This window comes from Megascapheus bottae, chromosome 2 (genome assembly GCF_031878675.1).
Source record: "Megascapheus bottae isolate mThoBot1 chromosome 2, mThoBot2.hap1, whole genome shotgun sequence".
In the NCBI taxonomy this organism is placed as follows: Eukaryota; Metazoa; Chordata; class Mammalia; order Rodentia; family Geomyidae; genus Megascapheus; species Megascapheus bottae.
In genome coordinates, this window is record NC_143510.1 from 59,244,341 (window position 1) to 59,266,339 (window position 21,999).

General features: G+C 40.2%; 1 protein-coding gene across 1 annotated transcript in view; it reads left to right on the forward strand.

Moving 5' to 3' along the window:
- The first annotated feature begins 6,040 nt into the window (after positions 1–6,040).
- Helb (DNA helicase B) overlaps positions 6,041–21,999 on the forward strand; it is a 28,415-nt gene continuing 12,456 nt past the window's right edge. Inside the window, exons 1-7 of the mRNA XM_090328077.1 lie at positions 6,041–6,261; positions 8,044–8,454; positions 10,429–10,598; positions 13,612–14,487; positions 17,557–17,734; positions 18,689–18,830; positions 21,332–21,483. Of these exons, the coding sequence (XP_090184203.1) occupies positions 6,075–6,261; positions 8,044–8,454; positions 10,429–10,598; positions 13,612–14,487; positions 17,557–17,734; positions 18,689–18,830; positions 21,332–21,483 (2,116 nt within the window). The 5' untranslated portion in view covers positions 6,041–6,074. The remainder of the gene's footprint in view (positions 6,262–8,043; positions 8,455–10,428; positions 10,599–13,611; positions 14,488–17,556; positions 17,735–18,688; positions 18,831–21,331; positions 21,484–21,999) is intronic.

Genomic DNA, 21,999 nt, shown 5'->3' on the forward strand with positions numbered 1-21,999 from the left:
GCCAATCTCTATGATAATGCCATTATTGACTAATATCTTACCTTAATTTTATCACTCTCCCATGGATAGTACTTTAACAAACAAAACAGAGAACATGGTAGATTAAATGTCTTTCAGTATGAATTTGAAGTGCTTTTAACATAACCATGAAACAACCATTATCATCACTGTATCTTAATTGCATCCTTCACCTCATCACATTAATGAAACAGGTCACTAAACATTATTCTCTCTGCACCCACTCAATAAAAAGTTTAAATTTTACTAATGATATCTTCACAGTGTGCTATTTGCTTTAGTACTATAATCTCCATGTATGATAATGAATGTGTTTCAAACATAACCAAAAACCACATTATGTGACAGAAAAAAAAAATCTTAAAAAAAAGAAGTGTTATATATCCCACACTAAAGATGTTGCTTTCATTTTCATTTACGGTTCAGAGGCATTGATTTATCTGACAAGCATTTCCTAGAATAGATTTCAAGATACTTTGAAATTCGGGTGGGTGTATGGGAGATCAATGGCTATGTTTACAAAAGAAAATGGTTAAGCTTCTGTTTAAAATCTTTAAGAACTCAGGCCTGTAATCTCTTCTACTTGGAATGGCAAAGACTGGGAGGAAAATGGTTCAAGGTCAGTCATGGCCCAAATCTCCCATGTCAATCAACAAGCAGGGTGTGGTCTATCCTTAGGCTGGACAATAAATAAGGAAGGACCCTGCCTGAGAAAGAGAATGAAAGCAGAAACAGGCTGCCACTCAAATGATGTCACTCAAATGATTTAATGCCTGCAAGCATGAGGACCTGCATTCAAATTCCAGGATGTAAATAACATCAACAAACAAACAAACAAACATCTTTCAAGGCTTCTCTCTAACCTTGCTTGATATCCTAGAACACTGCAAATTTTGGCTCCTGCTCACTTGTCTTTACCCTTGCCTTGTATCTTTACTTAGGGTTTTCCTTATTTGCTGCTTATAGTGACTGGTCATTAGCAATCCTAGAATCCCTCACTACCCAGTTGTTTCTCCATGTCATTGTCTTTTTAGAAAATCAATAATTTTCTAATTGAATGTTTCATCTTCTAAATCAGGCATTGCTGTTTTTGTACAGTAGCAAGGCTTAAAACTGTTCAGTCCTATTAAGAGATTGTAAAATATGAAGAGAAAGAAGAAAAAAAAAAGATAAAGTAGATGATGAGAAGGGAAATTGTGTCTTAGAGATCACATGTAGTTAGTAATACCTAACCAACATCTTTACTCTTTTGACATTTTTTTTGTGTGTGTGCCAGTCCTAGGATTTGAACTCTGGGCTCAGTTGCTGTCCCTGGACTTACAGCTCCACTTTTGGCATTTTGGTGGTTCATTGGAGATAAGCCTCCCATGGACTTTCCTACCTGAGCTGGCTTCTAACCATGATGCTCACATCTCAGCCTCTTAAGTAGCTAGGATTACAGGTGGAAGGTGCATTGCAATACCCAGCCTCTCCCTGGACTTTTGAAAGAGCTTGTCCACCTCTATTCTAGAGCCTTCTGCTTCCTTTTGATATCATTTAATTTCTATTTCAACTCCTTGGATTTGAGGAAAATTAGAAAAAAGATCTGTGAGTTCTATCTGATACGGTGCTCACTCACACACCATATTTAGCCATGGAGAACTTGAAATGGGGCTTGTTCAAACTGAGGTATGCTAGAATGGTGTCATGTACACAGAGTTCAAAACTCAGAGTGTTTTCTTAGTAGTTTGTGTTATCATTGTTATGGGGTCAGGAGGAGGGGATTCCACATCCCTCCAGGTGGGGATTCCATGTCCCACCAGAGTCCACCACACAGAGACAGTCTCATACAAAAAGGTGGATTTACTGGGGAAGCAGATGGTGAACTGACCGGCCAGGGACACACTGGGGAGCTGACACTGTGACTCTGAGCCGTTCTCATGCAGGGTTTTTTGTTTGTTTGTTTTATTTTTTTATTTATTAAAGAATTTATTAACATTGATTTTTACATCATATTTCAAATGACAGGTTTAACAAACAAGTGTTCAAGAAGGGAATCTCTATATACAATCACTGGCACTTAGTTTTGAGAATTTAATCAAAATTAGGCTAAGGGTTTGTATGTCATAGCTATATATTAGTTTATGAAATAAAGCATTATGTCTAGGGCCGGGAGTTTGGCCTAGTGGTAGAGTGCTTGCCTAGCATGCACGAAGACCCAGGTTCGATTCCTCAGTACCACATACATAGAAAAAAAAAGCCGGGAATGGTGCTGAGGCTCAAGTGGTAGAGCTCTAGCCTTGAGAAAGTCCAAGGACAGTGCTCAGGCCCTGAGCTCAAGCCCAGAACTGGCAAAAAAAAAAAGAAAAAAAGAAAAAAAAACATTATGTCTATAGAGTCATAGGTTTTTATGTCTATATAGTTATGTTTATATTTCCATTACCATGTCCATAGCATTGGGTATGCAGATATTGAGTCCTCGCTCTTGTACTCTTTGGATCTAATAGCCACATATTAAGGCTACCATGCGCCTTTTGTTCCTTAGGTCTTGACTTGTCTCACTCAACATGATTCGCTCTAGATTCATCCACTTCCCCTCACGCAGGGGTTTTAAGGGCAAAAACTATGCGGTGAAGCCTGGCCGCACACAGGTGGCCGATGGGATTGTTACATACACAGAGGGATCACATAGTCAGCCCCAGCCACATTCAGATAGCCAATAGGGTTACAGCCTAGGGTTTGACTTAACCTATCACCTTAGTTGGAATTGGCATGTATATTTGGCAGGTCTCACACAAAGCAGGCCATCCCCCAACAAACCAAATGGATATCCTTTGTTATGGAGGCACCGGGATAAGGTTGCCCCTCCCTAGAAGGGTAAAGATGGCTAGCTTCCCACAATAGGGCTAGGAGCTCTTAGCGCATTCAAGATGGCACCTGTCTTTGCTATATTGGATTAAACAAGATGTACTACTAAAATGCCACCCATTTCTATTATCCAAAGTAGTCACTAGAAACTTTGCAATTTACCTATTCTATTTCTATTAAACAATAATGGTCCAGAACCTTGACTGAAATCAGATTAAAGAAGTGAAGGTGGGTGTTCTCAAGTAGCAGAAGTCCAGCTTTGATTGAAAAAGCCAAACAAGAGCAAGAGTCCCAGAGTTCAAAAACGAGTAGTGGCACAAAACAGGCAATAACAAAATCAAACCAAAGAGGTCAGTTTAAATATCTTGGACAAGAATATTTCCAAGCTGATTTAATGTACATAGATAGCATTGACTGATCGCCTGGCACACAGTATCCGTGTGAGGCCTAAATTAATTTTGAAGTTTGATGAACTTCAGTAAAAAATTATTTCTAGGCAGTGTCCATTTTGTAAAGTTCTGAGAAATCTCCTAACTGCCTTTTCTCAGGAGAACTGTAAGATGTTCCATCAATTGTTTACTCAGACAGCTAGCAAGGACATTCAAAGGTCATCTCTAGGACTTGCACTGCTAGCAAGGACACTTAGAGTTCTGTGGGAAACCATAACATCAGAATAGATAAGAAACTGAGGAATATCTCTATGTAAAAGTTAATCAAAACATGAGGCTAAGGCTGTGAGAACGAAAACTAAAAAATACTTGTTTGTTCTGTACTATATAAGCTGCGCGAATTCTGTACTCAGGGTCTCCAAGTGTCACTGCTTTCCAAGATGCAGAAACGGCTCTTTGTTGCTTGCATTGGTTGTGGACTCTGGTGGTCTTTCTGGGGGATTGGGAAGTTTGGGTTCAACATCAGGTGTGTCACATAATCAATGGCACTAATAATCTAAGAGGCAGCTGATGAGGAATCATGCTGTAAGGGCACATTTTGTTTTCAATTGGTAATTTATGATTGTTGCTATTGATACACTAATGACATTTTGTATAACACTGCAAGTATCTTTCAGTGAAATTCATTTTCATTTCAGTCTTAGTTCAATAAATAAATAAATAAAATAAATAAATAAAAAATTCACGGGTGTCCAAATCTCCTACATTAAATTGCTATACACAGATCCATACCCTCTAGTTATTTAAACCAAGGTTTAGTACAATAGGGCATACAAATAATTTTATGCTTTATTATTTACAGGATCACAAGAAAAAAAGCATATATATGTTCAATACTAATGAAAACTTTTTTTCTTTTGTATGTATGTGAGTACTGAAGTCTCACTTGCTTACCTCTTAAGCTCAAGGCTTGTGCTGTACCACTTGAACCATACCTCCAGTTGTTTGCTGGTTTATTGGAGATAGCAATCCCTCAGATTTGTCTACCCTCAAAATCCTAAGATCTCCTGAGCAGCTAAGATGGCAGGGTGAGCCACTGGAGCCCTGTGAAGACGAAATATCTTTCTTTCTTTTCTCTTTCGCTTCCCTTCCCTTCCCTTCCCTTCCCTTCCCTTCCCTTCCCTTCCCTTCCCTTCCCTTCCCTCCCCTCCCCTCCCCTCCCCTCCCCTCCCCTCCCCTCCCCTCCCCTCCCCTCCCCTTCCCTTCCCTTCCCTTCCTTCTTTCTTTCTTTCTTTTTGCCCGTTGTGGGCTCAGGGCCTGAGCACTGTCCTTGGGCTTTTTCAAGGCTAGAGCTCTATCATTTGAGTCTCAGCACCATTTCCAGCTTTTTTCCATGTACATGGTACCAAGGACTTGAACTCGGGTCTTCGTGCATGTGAGGCAAGCACTCTACCACTAGGCCAACCTCCTGGCCCCAGATGAAATTTCTCAAAAAAGAAAAAAAAAATGGGTCTGACTTGCAATTGGTAGAATCTGCCAGCATAGAATGCCCAGAGAGGGAGGGCCTGCTGCATTAGAATCCTGCATCAAGTGCTTTTGGATCTAGCAGGTCATGTATGCTTGATTATTCAGGGTTTATCATTAATAAGATAATGACATAGTAAACAGTGTGACTACAGTAATGGGGCAGTATAATTTATAGTTTCCTTAAAGTGTTCCATCACTTTCAAATACTATTCTTGTCAGGCCATAACCCTGGAATAAATTTTCAAACCCTCCCCTTCCATTTTTACTTAGCTCCCCCTGCCCTTAAAACTCTGGGAGACCAGCATGCACTTACTTATTCAGACTTGGAACATGAGTTAAAAAAAGACCATCCTGGGCTGGGAGTTTGGCCTAGTGGTAGAGTGCTTGCCTAGCATACACGAAGACCTGGCTTCAATTCCTTGGTACCACATACATAGAAAAAAGCCGGAAGTGGTGCTGCGGCTCAAGTGGTAGAGCTCTGGCCTTGAGAAAGTCCAAGAACAGTGCTCAGGCACTGAGCTCAAGGCCAGGACTGGCAAAAACAAAAAAAAACAAAAAAACAAAAAAACTATCCTTTAGCTCCAATTCAGTGAGTCTGAACGCGATTCACTGAATGATATGGCTTGTGGCTCACATCTGTAAGCCTAATCACTCAGAAGGCCGCAATGTGAGGTTTGTAGTTCCAAGCCATTCCTGGCAGCCAAGTTGGTAAGACTCTGATCTCCAATTAACCACAAAAAAAAAAGAGCCAGAAGTTGAGTGGAGACTCACGTAATAATGTTCTAGCCTTGAGAGAAAAAAAAGAAAAAAAAAAAAAGCTTAAAAAAAAAAGTTTAGAGATAGTGCCCAGCTCTGAATTCAAACCCAGGACTGATACAAATTGAATAAAAACAAGTGAATGAAATAAGTAAATAATCAAATATAAATAAAATATGGTATATAGTCCATACGTCTGCCGCCCTTTATCAATTAAGAAAACCCAGTCTCAAATCTGTGATTTTCAGGTTCTGAAGGGTCGTGCCCCCGGGCTAGGGGAATCCCCCGCCATCCGCCACGCCCCCGCCAGGCCAGGCCACGCCCCCGCCACGCCCCTGGCCTCCTGCCCTCGCACTTGGGGGCGGAGTTTCGCGGTGTCCCCACCCACCCAGCTCCCATGTTGGCTGCTGGGCGTCTGGGCATTGCCGGAAGCGGACTGTCTCACAGAGGCAGCTGATTGGCTGATGCTGGTCACGCACCTCTCCCCGGGTTTTCCGGGCAAGTTGGCTTTGGTGGAGATGGTGCTGAGTTCTGAGGATGTCCGGGTCCAACCAACATCTTCGCCAATTGGTGGGACCGCTGCTTCCGTTCAAGGAGGAGGGGGAGGAGGACGGTGAGGATCCGAGGGAGGAGGTGGAGGAGGATGAAGACTCGGTGTTCCTGGACGCGGAGGAGCTCTGCAGTGGGGGCATCAAGGCTGGCAGCCTCGCCGGCAGGCTCCGGGGTGAGCGGGGATCCGGCCCCAGGGATTGGTTTGCAACGGTGGGGAAATGTATTTTCTGTTCTTTGATCTGAGTGCGACCCGGGTCGCTGCTGTGTCTTAACCCCACGGAATGGCTGTTTGGCTAGTTCATCCTACTTAGGATAAAAAAAAAAGTACTATCAATATTGGAAGTGACTGTGGAGCACAGGCTATGTTTTAAGTTTGCTCTTAACCAGGTGGCGTTTCATTTGATGTTCAGTTATTCAGGGAAGTTTTACCGTTGGAAACGCAGTGGATGTACAGCTCACCTTCTCAGAATCAAGACTTCTAAGTATTGGAAAAAGTGAGGATGCCACCGCGTTTATATGGCCACTATTTGAAATGCAGCTAGTGCAACCGAGGAGCTGATTTTCTCTTAAAGTTTTATTCAGTTTATATTTAAACAAAACAGAAGTAAGCCCACGACTAGTGGCTTAAGCCTGAAATCCTAGTTACTCAGGATACTGAGATCTGAGGATTGTGGTTTTGAAGCGGTCCGGACAGGAAAGTCATGAGACTGTTATCTCCAGTAAAAAGCCAGAAGTGGCGCTGTGGCTCAAGTGGAAAAGCGCTAGTCTTGAGCATAAGAAGCTCAAAGAGTTCAAGCACCACGACTGGTTAAAAATAAACACATAAATAAACAAAAAGCGACATGCAGGTGGACAGTTCCGATTTAGACATACACGTTTCCAGAGTCAGTGGAATGTGCTGTCATTCCTTCTAAAGTGTTATCAGCTGTCTGTCAAGTTCCATGCATTTGGTGCTGGTGACACCAGAAAGAGGAATCCGAAGGGAGCCAATCTCTGGTGAATTAGATGTTTCTTTGATCATAGAAGTAAGTATAATATTATTACTTAAAAGAAATATTAATGACACCCAGATTTGTCATCCCTCAGCTGAGGAAGTGACATTTAAGCTGAGATCTGTAGTACATGTAATAGCCAGAGAAGGAACCTGGCAAAAGACTCCCTGGTGAGAGGTAACATAATATTGTTCCAAGGTGGGGGGGGGGGGTAGAGAGAGAGAGAGAAAGAGAGAGAGAGATTGAGAAAGAGAACTAACTCTGGGTTTCACAAGGAGAACAGCAGATACCTTCTGGAATACACAGAGGAATGAAGCATTGTAGACAGAACACAGTAATAGGGGGGCAAGCAGGCAGACAGGCAGGCAGACAGAATGAAGTATTACATGTATCCCAGGTAACTGTATAGGATGCTGTGAAGGAGGAGGATTAAAGAGGTGTAGAGGTTGCCCTATTTGTAAGGAAATGGAAAATTCTGGAAAAAAATCATATTAATTGAAGTAAGCCAGACCCTAAGAAACAGAGGCTCATAATAGCTCAAAAGCAATGTACTGTGTCCATATGGGATGAAGCTAAGCGAAATGAACTCCAGGATATGGAAGCAAGTGGTTTATCTTTGATGGTTGTTTTTTTAATACACTATGTAAAGCTGTTTCTTTTAACTTCTTTCATGGTTTATTTTATGTTGTTACCTTATCTGACTTTGATAACTGGTATATTGTATATATGTTTATTTATTTATTTGAAAAAGGGAAGGTAAGGGAAAAACAAGATGAGTGGGAAGGGGTGGGGGAGAGGGAAAGTGGGAGAAAAACATGGGAAGGGGTAACATTGTTCAAGAAATAATAGACCCACTGCCTGATGAATGGAACTGTACCCTCTGTACATCACCCCAACAATTAAAAAAAATCAGGAAAGAGGTTTGTGAGTTTCCTTAATTAACTTTTTTCTCCCCCGTTTAGTTACCATTCCTGATGAACTCACTGGAGAGAATTGTGAAGTGATTGGTCGTTTTCCATTCACTGGTGCTTGGTGGCGAGTGAGGGTGCAGGTGAAGCCAGTAGCATCCAAGAGGTATCAAGTTCAAGGGCATCCGTCATACTTTTTACAGTCTGACATGTCACCACCATATCAAAAAAATATCTGCTCCCTTTTTCTTAAGGAATGTGGGCTCCCCTCTGAAGTAATAAATAAATTTTTAGCATGGATAAATGCAGTATCAAGCTATAAAGACCTGCACTTCAAAACTCTTAGGAAAACATTAAGGACATTTTACAGAGAAATCCAAAGGAAGGCTAAAAGAAAGTCTGCACAGAATGAGCTGGAAGATTTGGAATCAGAGGATAAGATAAGTCTTCTTCTGGAAAAGCAGAGTAAGTATTATGGGTCTTCTTGTTGTTGATGGTTTTCTCTTACCAGTCTTGGAGCTTGAACTCAGGGTTTGGGCACTATTCCCAAACCTGTCTGTACTTTAGGCTACGACTCTACCACTTAAGCCATAGATACACTTCTGGCTTTTTTTTGTGTATGTGGTACTGAGGAATTGAACCCAGGGCTTCATGCATGCTAGGCAAGCATTTTACCACTAAGCCACATTCCCAGCCCCATATGACTTTTTTTTGAATTGTTACTGTTTACAATATTAATATCAACATTGAATATCTCTACTCTGAAGCTCTAGAGTGCTCCAAATCTGAAGTTTTCTGAACATAATTAAAATGCCACAAAGTGATGCTTTCTGACTGAGGTCCACATGTGTTGCTTCATGTACAGAATTACTATAAATACTGTCTAAGATTATGTTCAGGCTGTGTGTCAAAGGTGTGTATGAGACACATAATGAACTTCATGTTTAGACTTGGATCTTGTTTGTCCAGTTTTTTCAGATTGTGAAAAAATAGAAAATCTGAAGTATTTCTTGGTTTGAAGAAAAGTTATAGATGTTGCTTTTGAGTTCCTCATCTGTCGTGTGAAGGGATTGTGTATGGTATCTTAAAATCCTTTCAGTGCTTTTTTGGCTCTTTGATGTGATTCTCCTGCTCTGATTTTGTGTTCACGGAAAGTAACTTGAGTCCTTAAGGAAAAGTTCAAGCTGGGTGCTGGTGGTTCATGCTTATAATCCTGGCTACTCAAGAGGCTAAGATCAGAGGATCACTGTTTGAAGCCAGCCTGGCAGGAAAGTTTGTGACACTCTTCAATTAACAGCCCTCCCTGCCCCCAAACAAAAAAGAAAAAGAAAAAAGGGGGAAGTGGAACTATGACTCAAGTGTCAGAGTCCTAGCTTTGATGGAAAAAGCTCAGGGAAAGTATCCAGGCCCTGAGTTCAAGTCCTAGGAAAACACACACACACACACACACACACACACACACACACACACACCACATACACACCACACACACACAAAACAAATTTTTTTTTGAGGCAGAAGAGAGGTACAAGTCTACGAGTAATCCATTTTGGAAAGATTTTAATTCACAGTGTCTCAAAATAATTTTTATATGGACATACATATATAATTTTGGCACATCGAATATGACCTTGGGAATGAAAGATTTGTCATTATTTATTTATTTATTTAATGGGTCATGGGGCTTGAACTGGCCTGGGCCCTGTCCCTGAGCTCTTCATTTCAAGGCTACTGCCCTACCCTTGAGCCAAGTCCCATTTCCCATTTTCTAGAGGTTAATTGGAGATAAGAGTCTCAGGTCCTTTTGTGCCTGGGCTGGCTTTGAACCCTGAGATCATTAGATCTCAGCCTCCTGAGTAGTTAGGATTACTGGCATGAGCCACGGTACCTGGCTTTATTTTATCTTTTTGTGCTGATAATGGGGCTTGAACTCAGGACCTGAGCACTGTCCCCTAGCTTTTTGACTTAGCCAGAGCTCTACTTAATTTGTTGCTGATTACCTGGAGGTAAGAATCTCATCCATTTTCCTGCCTAGACTGGCTTCACATGACCTCAGACCTCAGCTTCCTGAGTAGCTGGGACTATAGGTATAAGCCATTGCATCAAGTGAAAACATTCTAATTAATTTGCGTAAATGATTATTAAAATGAATGTATAAGTTATGTTTTGTGTTTAGTTTTAAATTTTATTCTGGTGTGTTGCAAATAAAAGAAATAAGTAGTAATTATTTATATCCTTAGAGATCATAAAGTTTAGTAATAAGCACAATGAAAACCAGCTCAGTACAAAACAACAATTCTTGTATCAGTTCTCTTGCTGCTTGAAGTACAATTTTGAATTTGATTTGGATCTCTTAAACTGGTTGTGCTAAGTGAGAAAGTCCTTCAAATCCTTCTCTAGGCTCATTTGTGTTTTAATTTCCTTCCTGTTTTCCTGCAGTTCCATTTATAAATGTAATGAGAGCTTTGCAGTTTCCAAAAATAATGGAATTCCTTCCAGTTCTTTTGCCACGACACTTTAGACAGCTCATAAGCACAGGTTCTACATATGTATTGGAGAAGATAGAAGAGATTTTAAGTACAGATCCATGGAAGCTGGGATTTAGTAAAGTAAGTAAAGCATTTGTTCAGCATTTAGTAATCTTCTTTTGTTTATTTGTTTGCTTTATTTTTGCCAGTCCTGGGGCTTGAGCTCAGGGCCTGAGCACTGTCTTTGCACTTTCTCAAGGCTAGAGCTCTACCACTTGAGCCTCAGCACCACTTCCGGCTTTTTTCTATGTATGTGGTACCGAGGAATCAAACCCCGGTCTTCATGCATGCTAGGCAAGCACTTTAACCACTAGGCCAAACTCCTGGCCCCTGTCCTTGAGTTTTATCAAGGTAAACCCTCTACCAATTGAGCCACAGCATCCACTTCCAACTTTTCTGTGTGTGTTGTACAGAGGAATGGCAAGCAGTCTACCACTAGGCCACACTCCCAGCCTTAGTAATTTTTCTGTAAGGCAAGGTCTTGAAAATTTGATAGGTTTTGCATTTCAATGTTTTTGTGTGGATCCTAATGTTGATTTCTGGTTGAGATTTACAAGTACACATAAAACTCCATGTATCTGTAACTTTCATGTTTCTATATCGTCAATACATTTGTGAATGAAAACCAGAATCACAAAGTGTGTGACATTTAGATGATTACTATTGATTTAATTATATAGTTGAATATGACAGATGGTTTTCCCTTACAAAACTGTTATTTCAGCTTGAATATAGATGTCATTGAAGTCCAAGGTCTAATGAGTTTGGGAAATCTATTGGGCTGTGAAGCACACTTTCCAATACTGTTGAAAACTGCCATCATTATAATGGAGTTTCATGGTATCATTTGATTTGTAGTTGGTATAACAAATAATTTACAAATGAGTCCATTTCTATTCTTGTTGTTAGAGACCAAGAGTGGAAAAGTAATTCTGAGGTTTCATTGGTGTTGGAATCAAATGTGATACCTTTTTTTTTTTTTTTTTTTTTTTTTTTTTTTGCCAGTCCTGGGCTTGAGCTCAGGGCCTGAGCACTGTCCTTGGACTTTCTCAAGGCTAGAGCTCTACCACTTGAGCCTCAGCACCCCTTCCGGTTTTTTTCTATGTATGTGGTACCGAGGAATCGAACCTGGATCTTCATGCATGCTAGGCAAGCACTTTAACCACTAGGCCAAACTCCCGGCCTCATTTTTTTTTTTTTGGTTGGGGAGCAGTACTAGGATTTGAACTCAGGGCCTCATGCTCTTGCTTAACTTTTTTTTTTTTTTTTTTTTTTAACTCAGGCTAATATTCTACTACTTGAGCCACACCTTCAGTTCTGTCTTTTTACTGGCTAATTGAAGATAAGAGTCTCTGGGACTTTTCAGTTTAGACTGGCTTCAAATATACTTCTGAGTAGCTAGAATTTTAGGTGTGAGTCACCAGGCAGCTGGAGTTCAGTCTTGATAGTACTTCATTTTTCAGGGGGGAAGGTGGGAGGAGGTCATGTGGCTTGAAGTCTAGGCCTGGATACTGTCCCTGAACTCTTCAGCTCAAGGATTCGGGCCCTATCCCTGGGCATGGGTGTTTTCCCTGAGCTCTTCAAGTGAAGGCTTAGTCCTTGAGCTACAACCCCATTTCCCCTTTTCTAGTGATTAATTGAAGATAAGAGTCTCATGGTCTTTAGTGTCTGGGCTGGCTTTGAACCTTGATCCTCAGATCTCAGCCTCCTGAGTAGCTAGGATTACAGGCATGAGCCCCCACGCCTAGCCCAATAGCACTTCATTTAAAATGAATATACAATTAATAATGAATTAAAATGAATATACAATACAATTAATATACAATTAAAATGAATATACAATTTAAAAAGTCTGAGAAATATGAGAATAACAAATTTATTCCTTACATCATAGGACTGTAATTACTTTGAAAAACTTGGAAACATATTGTCATTGTATATTTGTGTGGTAGAGAAGAGAAGCAGAGCCCCAAGAAGAAGGAAGAGAATACAAATTAATCCTTTTGTTTAAAAGTTTTCAGCTGGTCTCAGATAGCTCATGTTTGTCTGCAGTCCTAGCTACTCAGGAGTCTGAGATTTGAGAATCTTGGGTTGAAGCAGCTGGGGCAGAAAAGTCCCTGGGAGAGTCTTATCTTCAAATAACCACTCAAAGACTGGAAGTCGAGCTGTAGCTCAAAGTGGTAGAGCACTCACCTTGACCAAAAGAGCTCAGGGCCTATGCCTAGACCTCGAGTTCAAGACCCATAACTGACAAAGAAAAGGCAGGTGGTGAGGAGAAAGAAAGAAAGAAAAGAATAAAAGATTAAGTTATCAGTGACTCATATTTGTAATCTTACTGCTCAGGAGGCTGAGATCTAAGCACAGTGGTTTGATGCCAGTATAGGAAGGAAAGTCCATGAAATGCTTATATCCAGTTAACTACCAACCAACAAACCAACAAACAAACAGAAAGTGGAGCTGTGGAACAACTGGTAAAGCACAAAACTTTAGTGCCGAGGCCCTGAATTCAATCCTCAGTGTTAATACAAAGTAAACAAGATGTGTATAATGCGCTTATAAAATTTAAAAATTATACAGATGTTGTGGTTGGCGGTGTGGTTCAGGTTATATAAAGTGCCAGCCAATGTGAAAAGCAAGCATCGTATTCTGAGTTTGAATCCCAGTCTAGAACAACAAAAGCTTATGTAGATCTTAGTTTAGTTCATTTAAGCAATGTAGTGATGCTTTAGGATATAATTTTTCTTCCAAATTTAGTTGAAATATATTTTTTTCTGGGAGTAATAACCGTTACCAAATAATACTTGAAGTAATTTTTTTTTTCTTTTGGCTAGTCCTAGGACTTGAACTCAGGGCCTAGGCACTGTACCTGAGCTTTTTTTTGCTCAGGGCTAACACTCTGCCACTTGAGCCACATTGCTACTTCTGGCCTTTTCTGTGTATGTGGTACTGAGGAATCGAGCCCAGGGCTTTATGCATGCTAGGCAAGCACTCTACCACTAAGCCACATTCCCAGCCGGTGTTTTCACTAATTCTAATAAGATGCATTAATCTTTGTAACTTTTATGAAGCAAGTTGGAACTTACTTTTCTTAAAGATTACCTACAGACAACTGAAGCTTTTGCGCTGTGAGGCTAGTTGGACAGCCTACTGTCAGTGCCCGTTCCTTCTCCAGTTGATGTGTGATCTCGAGAAGAATGCCTTGATCATCTACTCTAAGCTGAAGCAGATATGTAGAGAGCACGGGCACACGTATGTTGAAGAAGCCGACTTAACTTCAGCATTGTCAGACCAAATGTCTTTCTATGATGCTTGGCAGTCTCTGAAGTTCCTGAAGGATATCGATGTGGTGACATATGAGAAAGGATGTGTCTTTCTTTATGACCTTTACCAGGCTGAAAAGGGCATCGCATTTTCCATATGTAGCCTTATACAGAGGCCCCCGTGGCACATCTGTGTGGATGTTAAGGAGGTGTTGGCATCTCTCTGTACCACCAAACTGCAAGAGGCAAGAGATGAGGATGTGTTTGAGGAAAACAAACCTGGTGAAATAAGATTGGAAAATTCCACAGATGCTCTAAGCTCTCAGAGTGGTGATGGCTTTGTTTGGAATGGTGAAAATGAAATCGACACAGGGATCCATGAAGTGCAACTGGATCAGGACCAGGTGGCAGCTTTGGAAATGATTTGCTCCAATGCTGTGACAGTCATCAGCGGGAAAGGTGGCTGTGGGAAGACTACAATTGTCAGCCAACTTTTTAAGTGCTTGCAGCAGCTAGAAGAAAGAGAAGTGGAAAAAGCATGCAAAGATTTTGAACAGGACCAGGATGTTCCGGAAGACTGGTTTACCTTTACTGAGCAAAAGAAGCCCGCCATGGACAAGGCTATTGAGGTGTTGCTTACTGCACCTACGGGGAAAGCGACTGGCTTACTGAGAGAGAAAACGGGTCTCCCTGCTTACACGCTATGTCAGGTAAAGGCTGCAACATCGTGTCTGTGCATGAACATTTGTCTTATTTTTTTTCCTACTTTTAAAATATTTTAAAATGAAGGAGCACAAAATACCCATTTATAAGCCCAATGCCAGTGCTTCATGCCTGTGCTCGCTTCTCAGGAGGCTGAGATCTAAGGATCATGGTTTGAAGCCAGACCTGGCAGAAAAGGCCCTGGGAGATTGCTGACCTTGAGCACAAAGAGGCTCAAGGACAACATCCAGGTCCTGAGTTCAAGCCTCACAACTGGCAAAAACAAAAAAACAAGCCCAATTTATGAACATAGTACATCGTGACCATTGTTACCTTCTCTCATTCTCCCCTTCTGTCCCAACGCTACCCATCTCCTTATGTTACCTGCTTGCATTTTTGTATATACATATTTGGTTCCATCTGTATTTGCATATATACATAAATTTCCCCAATATATTAGGCTTAGAGACAAACTTATATCTTCCTTAAAATGATTAGTAGGGCCACTATTACAACCCTTCCTTCTCCTCCCTTTCCTTTCTTTTTCCTCCCTTCTTTCCCTCTCCCTTTTCCCTTCCCCCTCCCCCTTTCCTATCTTCAATCCCATTTCCCTTTCCTCCCCCTTTCTTCCCTTCCTTTTCTCCTCCCTTCTCCATCCTTCCTATGTTCCTCTTCCTCTCCCTTCTTCCTCTCCTTTCTTACTTCCTCTTTCCCTCCATCCAGCTATCCTTCCTTTTTTTTGCTTGTCCAACATGGTTTGAAATTGTGATTCCCTCATCTTAGCCTCCTAGGTAGCTGGAATTAGTGCTGTGTGCCTTTGTGCTGGCTGTCCTTTTGTTTCCTGAAGTTACATAGTCAACTGAGGTCCAATGATGTTCAATGGAAAAACTTAGAAATAAACTTAGAAATAAGTTTATTTATAAATAAAACTTAGAAATAAACAGCTGAAAGGTTTTTTTTTTCCTCTCACTATTTTGAGTTGGTGGGATGAAATCGTGTGCTGTCCCAGCCTCTACCAGTTGGGAATGTAGATTGGTCTTTGTCTACAGTATCGGCATGTCTACAGTATCCCCATGGGGTATTTTGTAGCTGTCTTGTTCACACAGTGACTGTCACAGCATCACAGTGCACCTCTGTGAGCTCATGGTGTCAGACATCTATCTTCTAACATTGAATTATGATATTTATGAATATCTCTTAGGTTCCTACCCTGCAGTAGCTCATCATGTAGATTAGTGTTTTTCAAAACAGACATTCTATAAACTTGGTGTTTTGTTGTGAGAATGGAGCCAGTGCCATAACATAAGTCAGTATACCTCTCCAGTCACTGAGAAAGTCATCTCGGATTAAAAAACAATGTCAGCTGAATGAAATATGCTTAGTAATTTAATTAGTTCAGATCCTGGCACTATGTCTGTTTCTCATAGGCACTGACTACAAACATGTCATAGCCCACAGATGGTATTCTGCATATCCGTGGAGCTGGAAGGAATAGTTCGATAAGTCTGTCTTTTATGAATGAAAGCTCCTTGGAGGTGAGGACTTTTTCTTCTGTTTTTCTAGAAAAGTGGCTGGCAGATAGTCACATAGCAAAAACTTCAAATGTGTCAATATACTTAAAAATAACATTGGCTTTATTTAAGAGTTGGAATTTGTTTTGTTTATGCTGTTCTTTCTGGGGCTTGAACTCAGGGTCTCACATTCTCATTCTCAGTTAGCTTTTTTTTTTTTCATGCAAAGCTGGTATTTCCTCACTTGGGCCACACCTACACTTCTCACTCTTCCATATTTGACTAGAGGTAAGAGTCTCACAGACTATTGTGTCCCAGATGGCTTCAAACCATGACTCTCAGGTCTCAGCCCTCTAAGTAACCCAGATTATGGGCATGAACCACTGGAAGTTGGAAAGAGCTGGAGAGTTTGTTTTAGCCCCAGTGTACGATTCTATACATAAAGGGAGTAGGTAGTTGGAAGATTTGTGAAGAGCTCTGAAGGACATGGAGGCTCAGAGGAGAAGAGTTCTTGGTTTAGGTGGTCTCATTAGTTGGAGTAAAGTCAGAATTTCAGAATATTAGAAATTCAGTGTGGATTAGACACAGAACGCAGGCTCTACAGTGGGTGAAATATTGAGGTATTATTTGATTAAATTCTCAATGAACCACTGAAGCAAGCAGGTGAAGTCATCTTCCCCTTTATAGACAAGTCAACTGAAGTTTGAGCTCTTAACCAGTGGTTCAAGAGCTCAGTAAGAGCCAGAACTAAGATATGAATTGAAATTTGACCTCCCAGTTTGTTGCCCTGCCCTAATTTCCCTACTCATCAAAGATTTTTGCACACCTGGTGACACACCTTGAACTTGCTTTCCTAGGGTGCCTTAGGCTCTTAAAGAAGGAAGGAAGAACAGGTTTAAGATTACATGGGAGCACAGAACCAGTAAACATCTCAAAATTACTTGTCATTACCTTTCTTACTGGAGTGAGTAGAGACCTAAGAAGATTCATGTCTGATGAGTATGAAGGATTGAATGAGGAAAGTCATCAGACAGCAGTTTTGATTGAGTTTCATAGCATGCTCAACTCTGATCAATTTATCTTAATTTTTTTCCTGTCCTGAGGCTTGAACTCAGGGCCTGGTCACTGTCCTTGGGCTTTCTCAAGGCTAGCGCTCTACCACTTGAACCATAACGCCACTTCCAGCTATTTATGTGTATGTGGTACCAAGGAATCAACCCAAGACTTCATGCATGCTAGGCAGGCACTCTACCACTAGACCATACTCCTTGTCCTAGTATCTTAATTTTTGTTTGAAGGTTAAGAAGACCTACCTACCTGTTTACCTATCTGCCTACCTACCTACTTAGCCTCCTTCCATCCTTCCATCCATCCCTCCTTCTTCCTTGTACTCTTCCTCCTCCCTCCCTCTCTTCCTTCCACCCCTCTTTCTTCCTTCCCTCCCCCCCCCATCCTCCCTTTTCCCTTTGTTTTCTCCTTTCCTTATTCCTATAGGAGTTTTATTTTAGAATAACTTGCTGTTAATGTCTCTAAGCCTGACTTTAGATATGCATGTTTCACTTACAGGTCAATTACAGCTTCTATTTATGGGACAAAAAGCTGGTGAACAAGGATATGCCCTGGAAATTTTCTTCAGTTAGAGTTCTGGTTGTGGATGAAGGGAGTTTGGTATCTGTAGGGATCTTCAAATCAGTCTTAAAATTATTATGTGAGCACTCCAGACTTTCCAAGCTTATTATCCTTGGTAAGTTGAAATATTGGTGGTGTTCACTGGTTTCAGTCATTGTGGGTAGTACGTTGCTGACATTAGTTCATGGTACACAGTCAGTCCAGCCACTCTTCTAATCAGCTTGGATTGGTCTTTGTTGTGACCAATGAAATGAGCAATGATATGACTTAGGCTGGCTAGGAACTGCAGTTTGAACATCTCAGCCTCCTGAGTAGGTAGAATTGCAGATATGAACCACGCTAGGGGTGGGGGGCGTGGCTTCAAAGAAAGCTTATAATAGAGCAGTACATTGTAATTATCAAATACACCTAGTTTGTATTTCATGTATTTATTTTATATAGTCAGTCATAGATCTTCCATGCCTGGTAGGATAATAAAGATGCCATACTTAACTAAATACTGCATATGTAAGGCCTATTTTTACGTATCAGTTAAAATCCATATCTGACAGGGTTTTGTTACTTTACTGTGTTGTTTTTTTTTCTGGTCTTGAGGCTTGAACTCAAGGCCTGAATACTCTGTCTGAGCTTGTTTGTGCTCAAGGCTAGCACTCTACCTCTTGAGCTTTTACTACCACTTCCAGCTTTTCCTGAGTAGTTTATTGGAGATAAGAGTCTCGTGGATTTTCCTGCCCCACTTGGCTTTGAACTACAACCCTCAGATGTCAGCCTCCTGAGTAGCTAGGATTGCGGGCATGAGCCACTGGTGTCCGGCTTTCACATCTTTTTATAAATTTTACATTATTGAACTTGAAGGTTGCTTTTGTTAAATGTTTTAAAAATATTTAGTGCTCCTAAGTAATGCTTTAGAGGTGTGTGTGTTTGTGTGTGTGTGTGTGTGTGTGCGCGTGTGCATGCGCACAAGGTAATGATAGCATGTATCACTTGTAAGAATTAAAAATAATTTCTAAGTTTTAGAATCTCACCCCATATCTACTGTATCTATTTCCATTTTTGTTTTTGTTTTTAGGTGATATTAGACAGTTACCAAGTATTGAACCTGGTAACCTCCTGAAAGATCTTTTTGAGACTCTTAAGTCAAGAAAGTGTGCTATTGAGCTGAAGACAAACCACAGGGCAGAATCACAGCTAATTGTGGACAATGCAACACAGTATGTAATTAGGACTTTGTTTTTTTTCTGTTGTCTTAGAAACAAAAGGTAAATTAAGTATGAAAGTTTGTTTTAGAATGACTCAGTGTAATACATTTACTCTTTTCTATTTTTATTTTTATTTTTTGCCAATTGTGGGCCTTGAACTCAAGGCCTGAGCACTGTCCTTCGGCTTTCCTCAAGACTAGCCCTCTATCACTTGAGCCTCAGCACTACTTTTGGCTTTTTTTTTTTATGTATGTGGTACTGAGGAATTGAACCCCGGGTCTTTGTGCATGTTAGGCAAGCACTCTACCACTAGGCCAAGCTCCTAGCCCCACATTTACTCTTTTTTATGGGTTATTTCTTCTTTTTTAATTGTTGTTATAAAGGTTACAGAGGGGTTACAGTTACATAAATCAGGTAAAGAGTACATTTATTTTTGACACTGTCATTCCTTTCCTTTCTTCCAGTTTTTCCCTCAGATCCCTACCTACAAATTGTATAGTTCATTTTCAACATAGTATCTAGTACCACTGCTACATTTGTTTAACCTTTGTCCCTCCATTTCCATCCCTCCCCTAAAAGCTAGATAAACATGACAAAAGAAAAGAAAACAAAAACAGCAATGAAGGAAAAAACCTCTTGCTTTTATTTTCTGGAGTTCATTTTGAGTTATTTTATATGAACCTTTGTGTTTCTCTCCTAAAAATATTCTCCTTTGGCCTCATTGTGTATGAATGCCTAGAGCCCTGTATAACTGATCATGTGATATGGATTTTTGTCAAGGCATTAATAAAAACAATGGAATTGGATGTGTAATATTCCTTTCTGGTAGCATTTGAAAAAATTTCTGCTTCTACCCAAAGGCTACTTCATTTTTGATAAGTGATCAGTAATTCTGAAGCCTATGCAATATAGAAGAATCTAAATTATATTTAATTTCTTAGAAGTAAATTTTATGTGACACTCCAGAAATTTTTTAAGTTGGCCTCGATTACTTGTGTAGGTGGATTCACTTTAACAAGTCCATTTATAGTACATCATGATCAGAATCACCTCTTCTATTCTTTCCTTCTTCCCTTTTTCAAAACTAATCTCATCAAATTTCCTTGCTTCATCTTCACAATTAATATTTTGACTGTATTCATTCACCCTTCCTCTTCATTTGTTTATCTGCCCTCTTCCCAGTAGTACTTGCATGCCAGACAAGACGTATTTCAACCTCCTATTATTTTCCTGTTGAAGTGCATGGTACTTGTTTAATGAGGTTTCCATCGTGTTTCTCACACATGCACACCTTTCACTATCATTTGATCCGTGCCATCATTTCTTATTTATCACCATCCCCAGTATGACTGATTGAAGGATCCCCGTGACATATCAGGAAAGCTCCTAAGATGCTGCATGTTTTAGGCCAGAAGCAAAATGAGAAATTGCTATGCTTTCTAGATCCCCACAAATTAAACCTATATTTCCAGCAAGAACAGCCTTATTCCTTGTGCTTTTTGCCTTTTTAGCTCTATTCTGGGCAATATTGACTGTGGCATGCAAGGGAATCTGTGAACAGGTTGTTATTAAATCAGTATTGAGAGTCAGTTGGTCTTCTTTCAGCCAACCTAAGGAAGGATTTGTTATAGTGAGGTACCTGTACCCCAGTGTCTTTTCTGATAGGATTTTTTTGGTCTAGAAATATACAAGAATGAAAGAATAGGAGAATGCAAAGAAATGTGGATGCTTGCTTCAACAGACAACATGGGAATAAGGACACACAGAAAATAGAAGAAAGAAGATGTATATGGCGCAGAGCACAGGAAGATCCTCAACTAGGATAACTTCATTTAAACTGAAAGGGATGTGGTGCTGGTGGCTTAGACCTGTAAACCTAGCTTCTCAGGAGATGCAAGCTAAAGATCTAGATTTGAATCAAGACCAGGCAGAAAAGTCCATGAGACTCTCTGTTCTAATCAGCCAGCAAAAAACTGCAAGTAAAGGTGTGGCATAAGCAGTAGAACACCAGGTTTGCTTGAAAAAGCCAAGTGAGAGTGCAAGGCCCTGAGTTCAAGCCCCACTCCTGGCATGGGGGAAAAAACGGAATATAGAACCGAATGGGTCCAGATCTGTCTCCCATTTTCTCTGCTTCCTGTCTTTGAGGCTTTGGGAACTCACTGGACTTGTCTATTCCTTGTATTGCTCACCGGCACAATGGAGAAGATACTTAACCTTGCAGAGTTCTTTTGTGATCTGGAGATGAGTAGGTCGCATTCTTAGATGGGTGCATTGTATAATATCTATTATTATGTTTCTAATTCTTTGAATTTGCTAGGAACAAGAGATTGACTGCTAAGTATAGTATCCAATTCCATTATAAAACTCACTGTTTATCATGCTTCTCCTGGCTCTTTTTCACCATTTATTTTCTATTAGCAGATATTATTATAACGACATTATACTTGATCATACATGAAGGTACATTTGTGGATGGCAACACTTCTGGTTTATGTATTTTGTCTTTATTCAAGAATCTCCAGACGCCAGTTTCCAAACTTTGATGCTGAACTAAATGTGTCTGAAAACCTTTCCATCCCCATTTCAATCCAAGATAAGACATTCATTTTCATCAGACTTCCAGAAGAGGTCAGTTCTCAGTCATCTAAAAGTGATCATCAATCTTGTAAGTGTAAACTTCTCTATGTAGGGTTAACTGTTAAGTATTTCAGTTTTGTAATATAGTTATTTATTGAATGACTAGTATTTGATGTTTAAGGCAAGTTTTCCATTAAAAAAAAAAGGCACGAAGCTAAAGTACTTCATTAATGCAAAAAAGAACTTGGGGTAGTGGCTTAGGAAGTATAAGACCCTGTGATCAAATGACAGAAATATTTAAAATGAAAATGATTATTTTCCAGAAAACTTCCTTTTTCCTCTTCCCCTAGGACAACACATAAAGGTCACATACATAGCAAAGGTTTATCTTTTTAAGCCTTACTATAGCCATATTATTTATTTTAGCTTTATTTAAATTGGATTTTTAAGCTGCATATCCATTTGTGAGCTAGGTTTTATTAATTATATTAGCAACAGTAGCTAATGTGTATTCTCATAACAATGTGTTAATAATATAAATACTATTTCAGAGAAAGAAAGAGGCTTTAGACCACTCATACGGTTTCTTTGCTATTTTATTCAG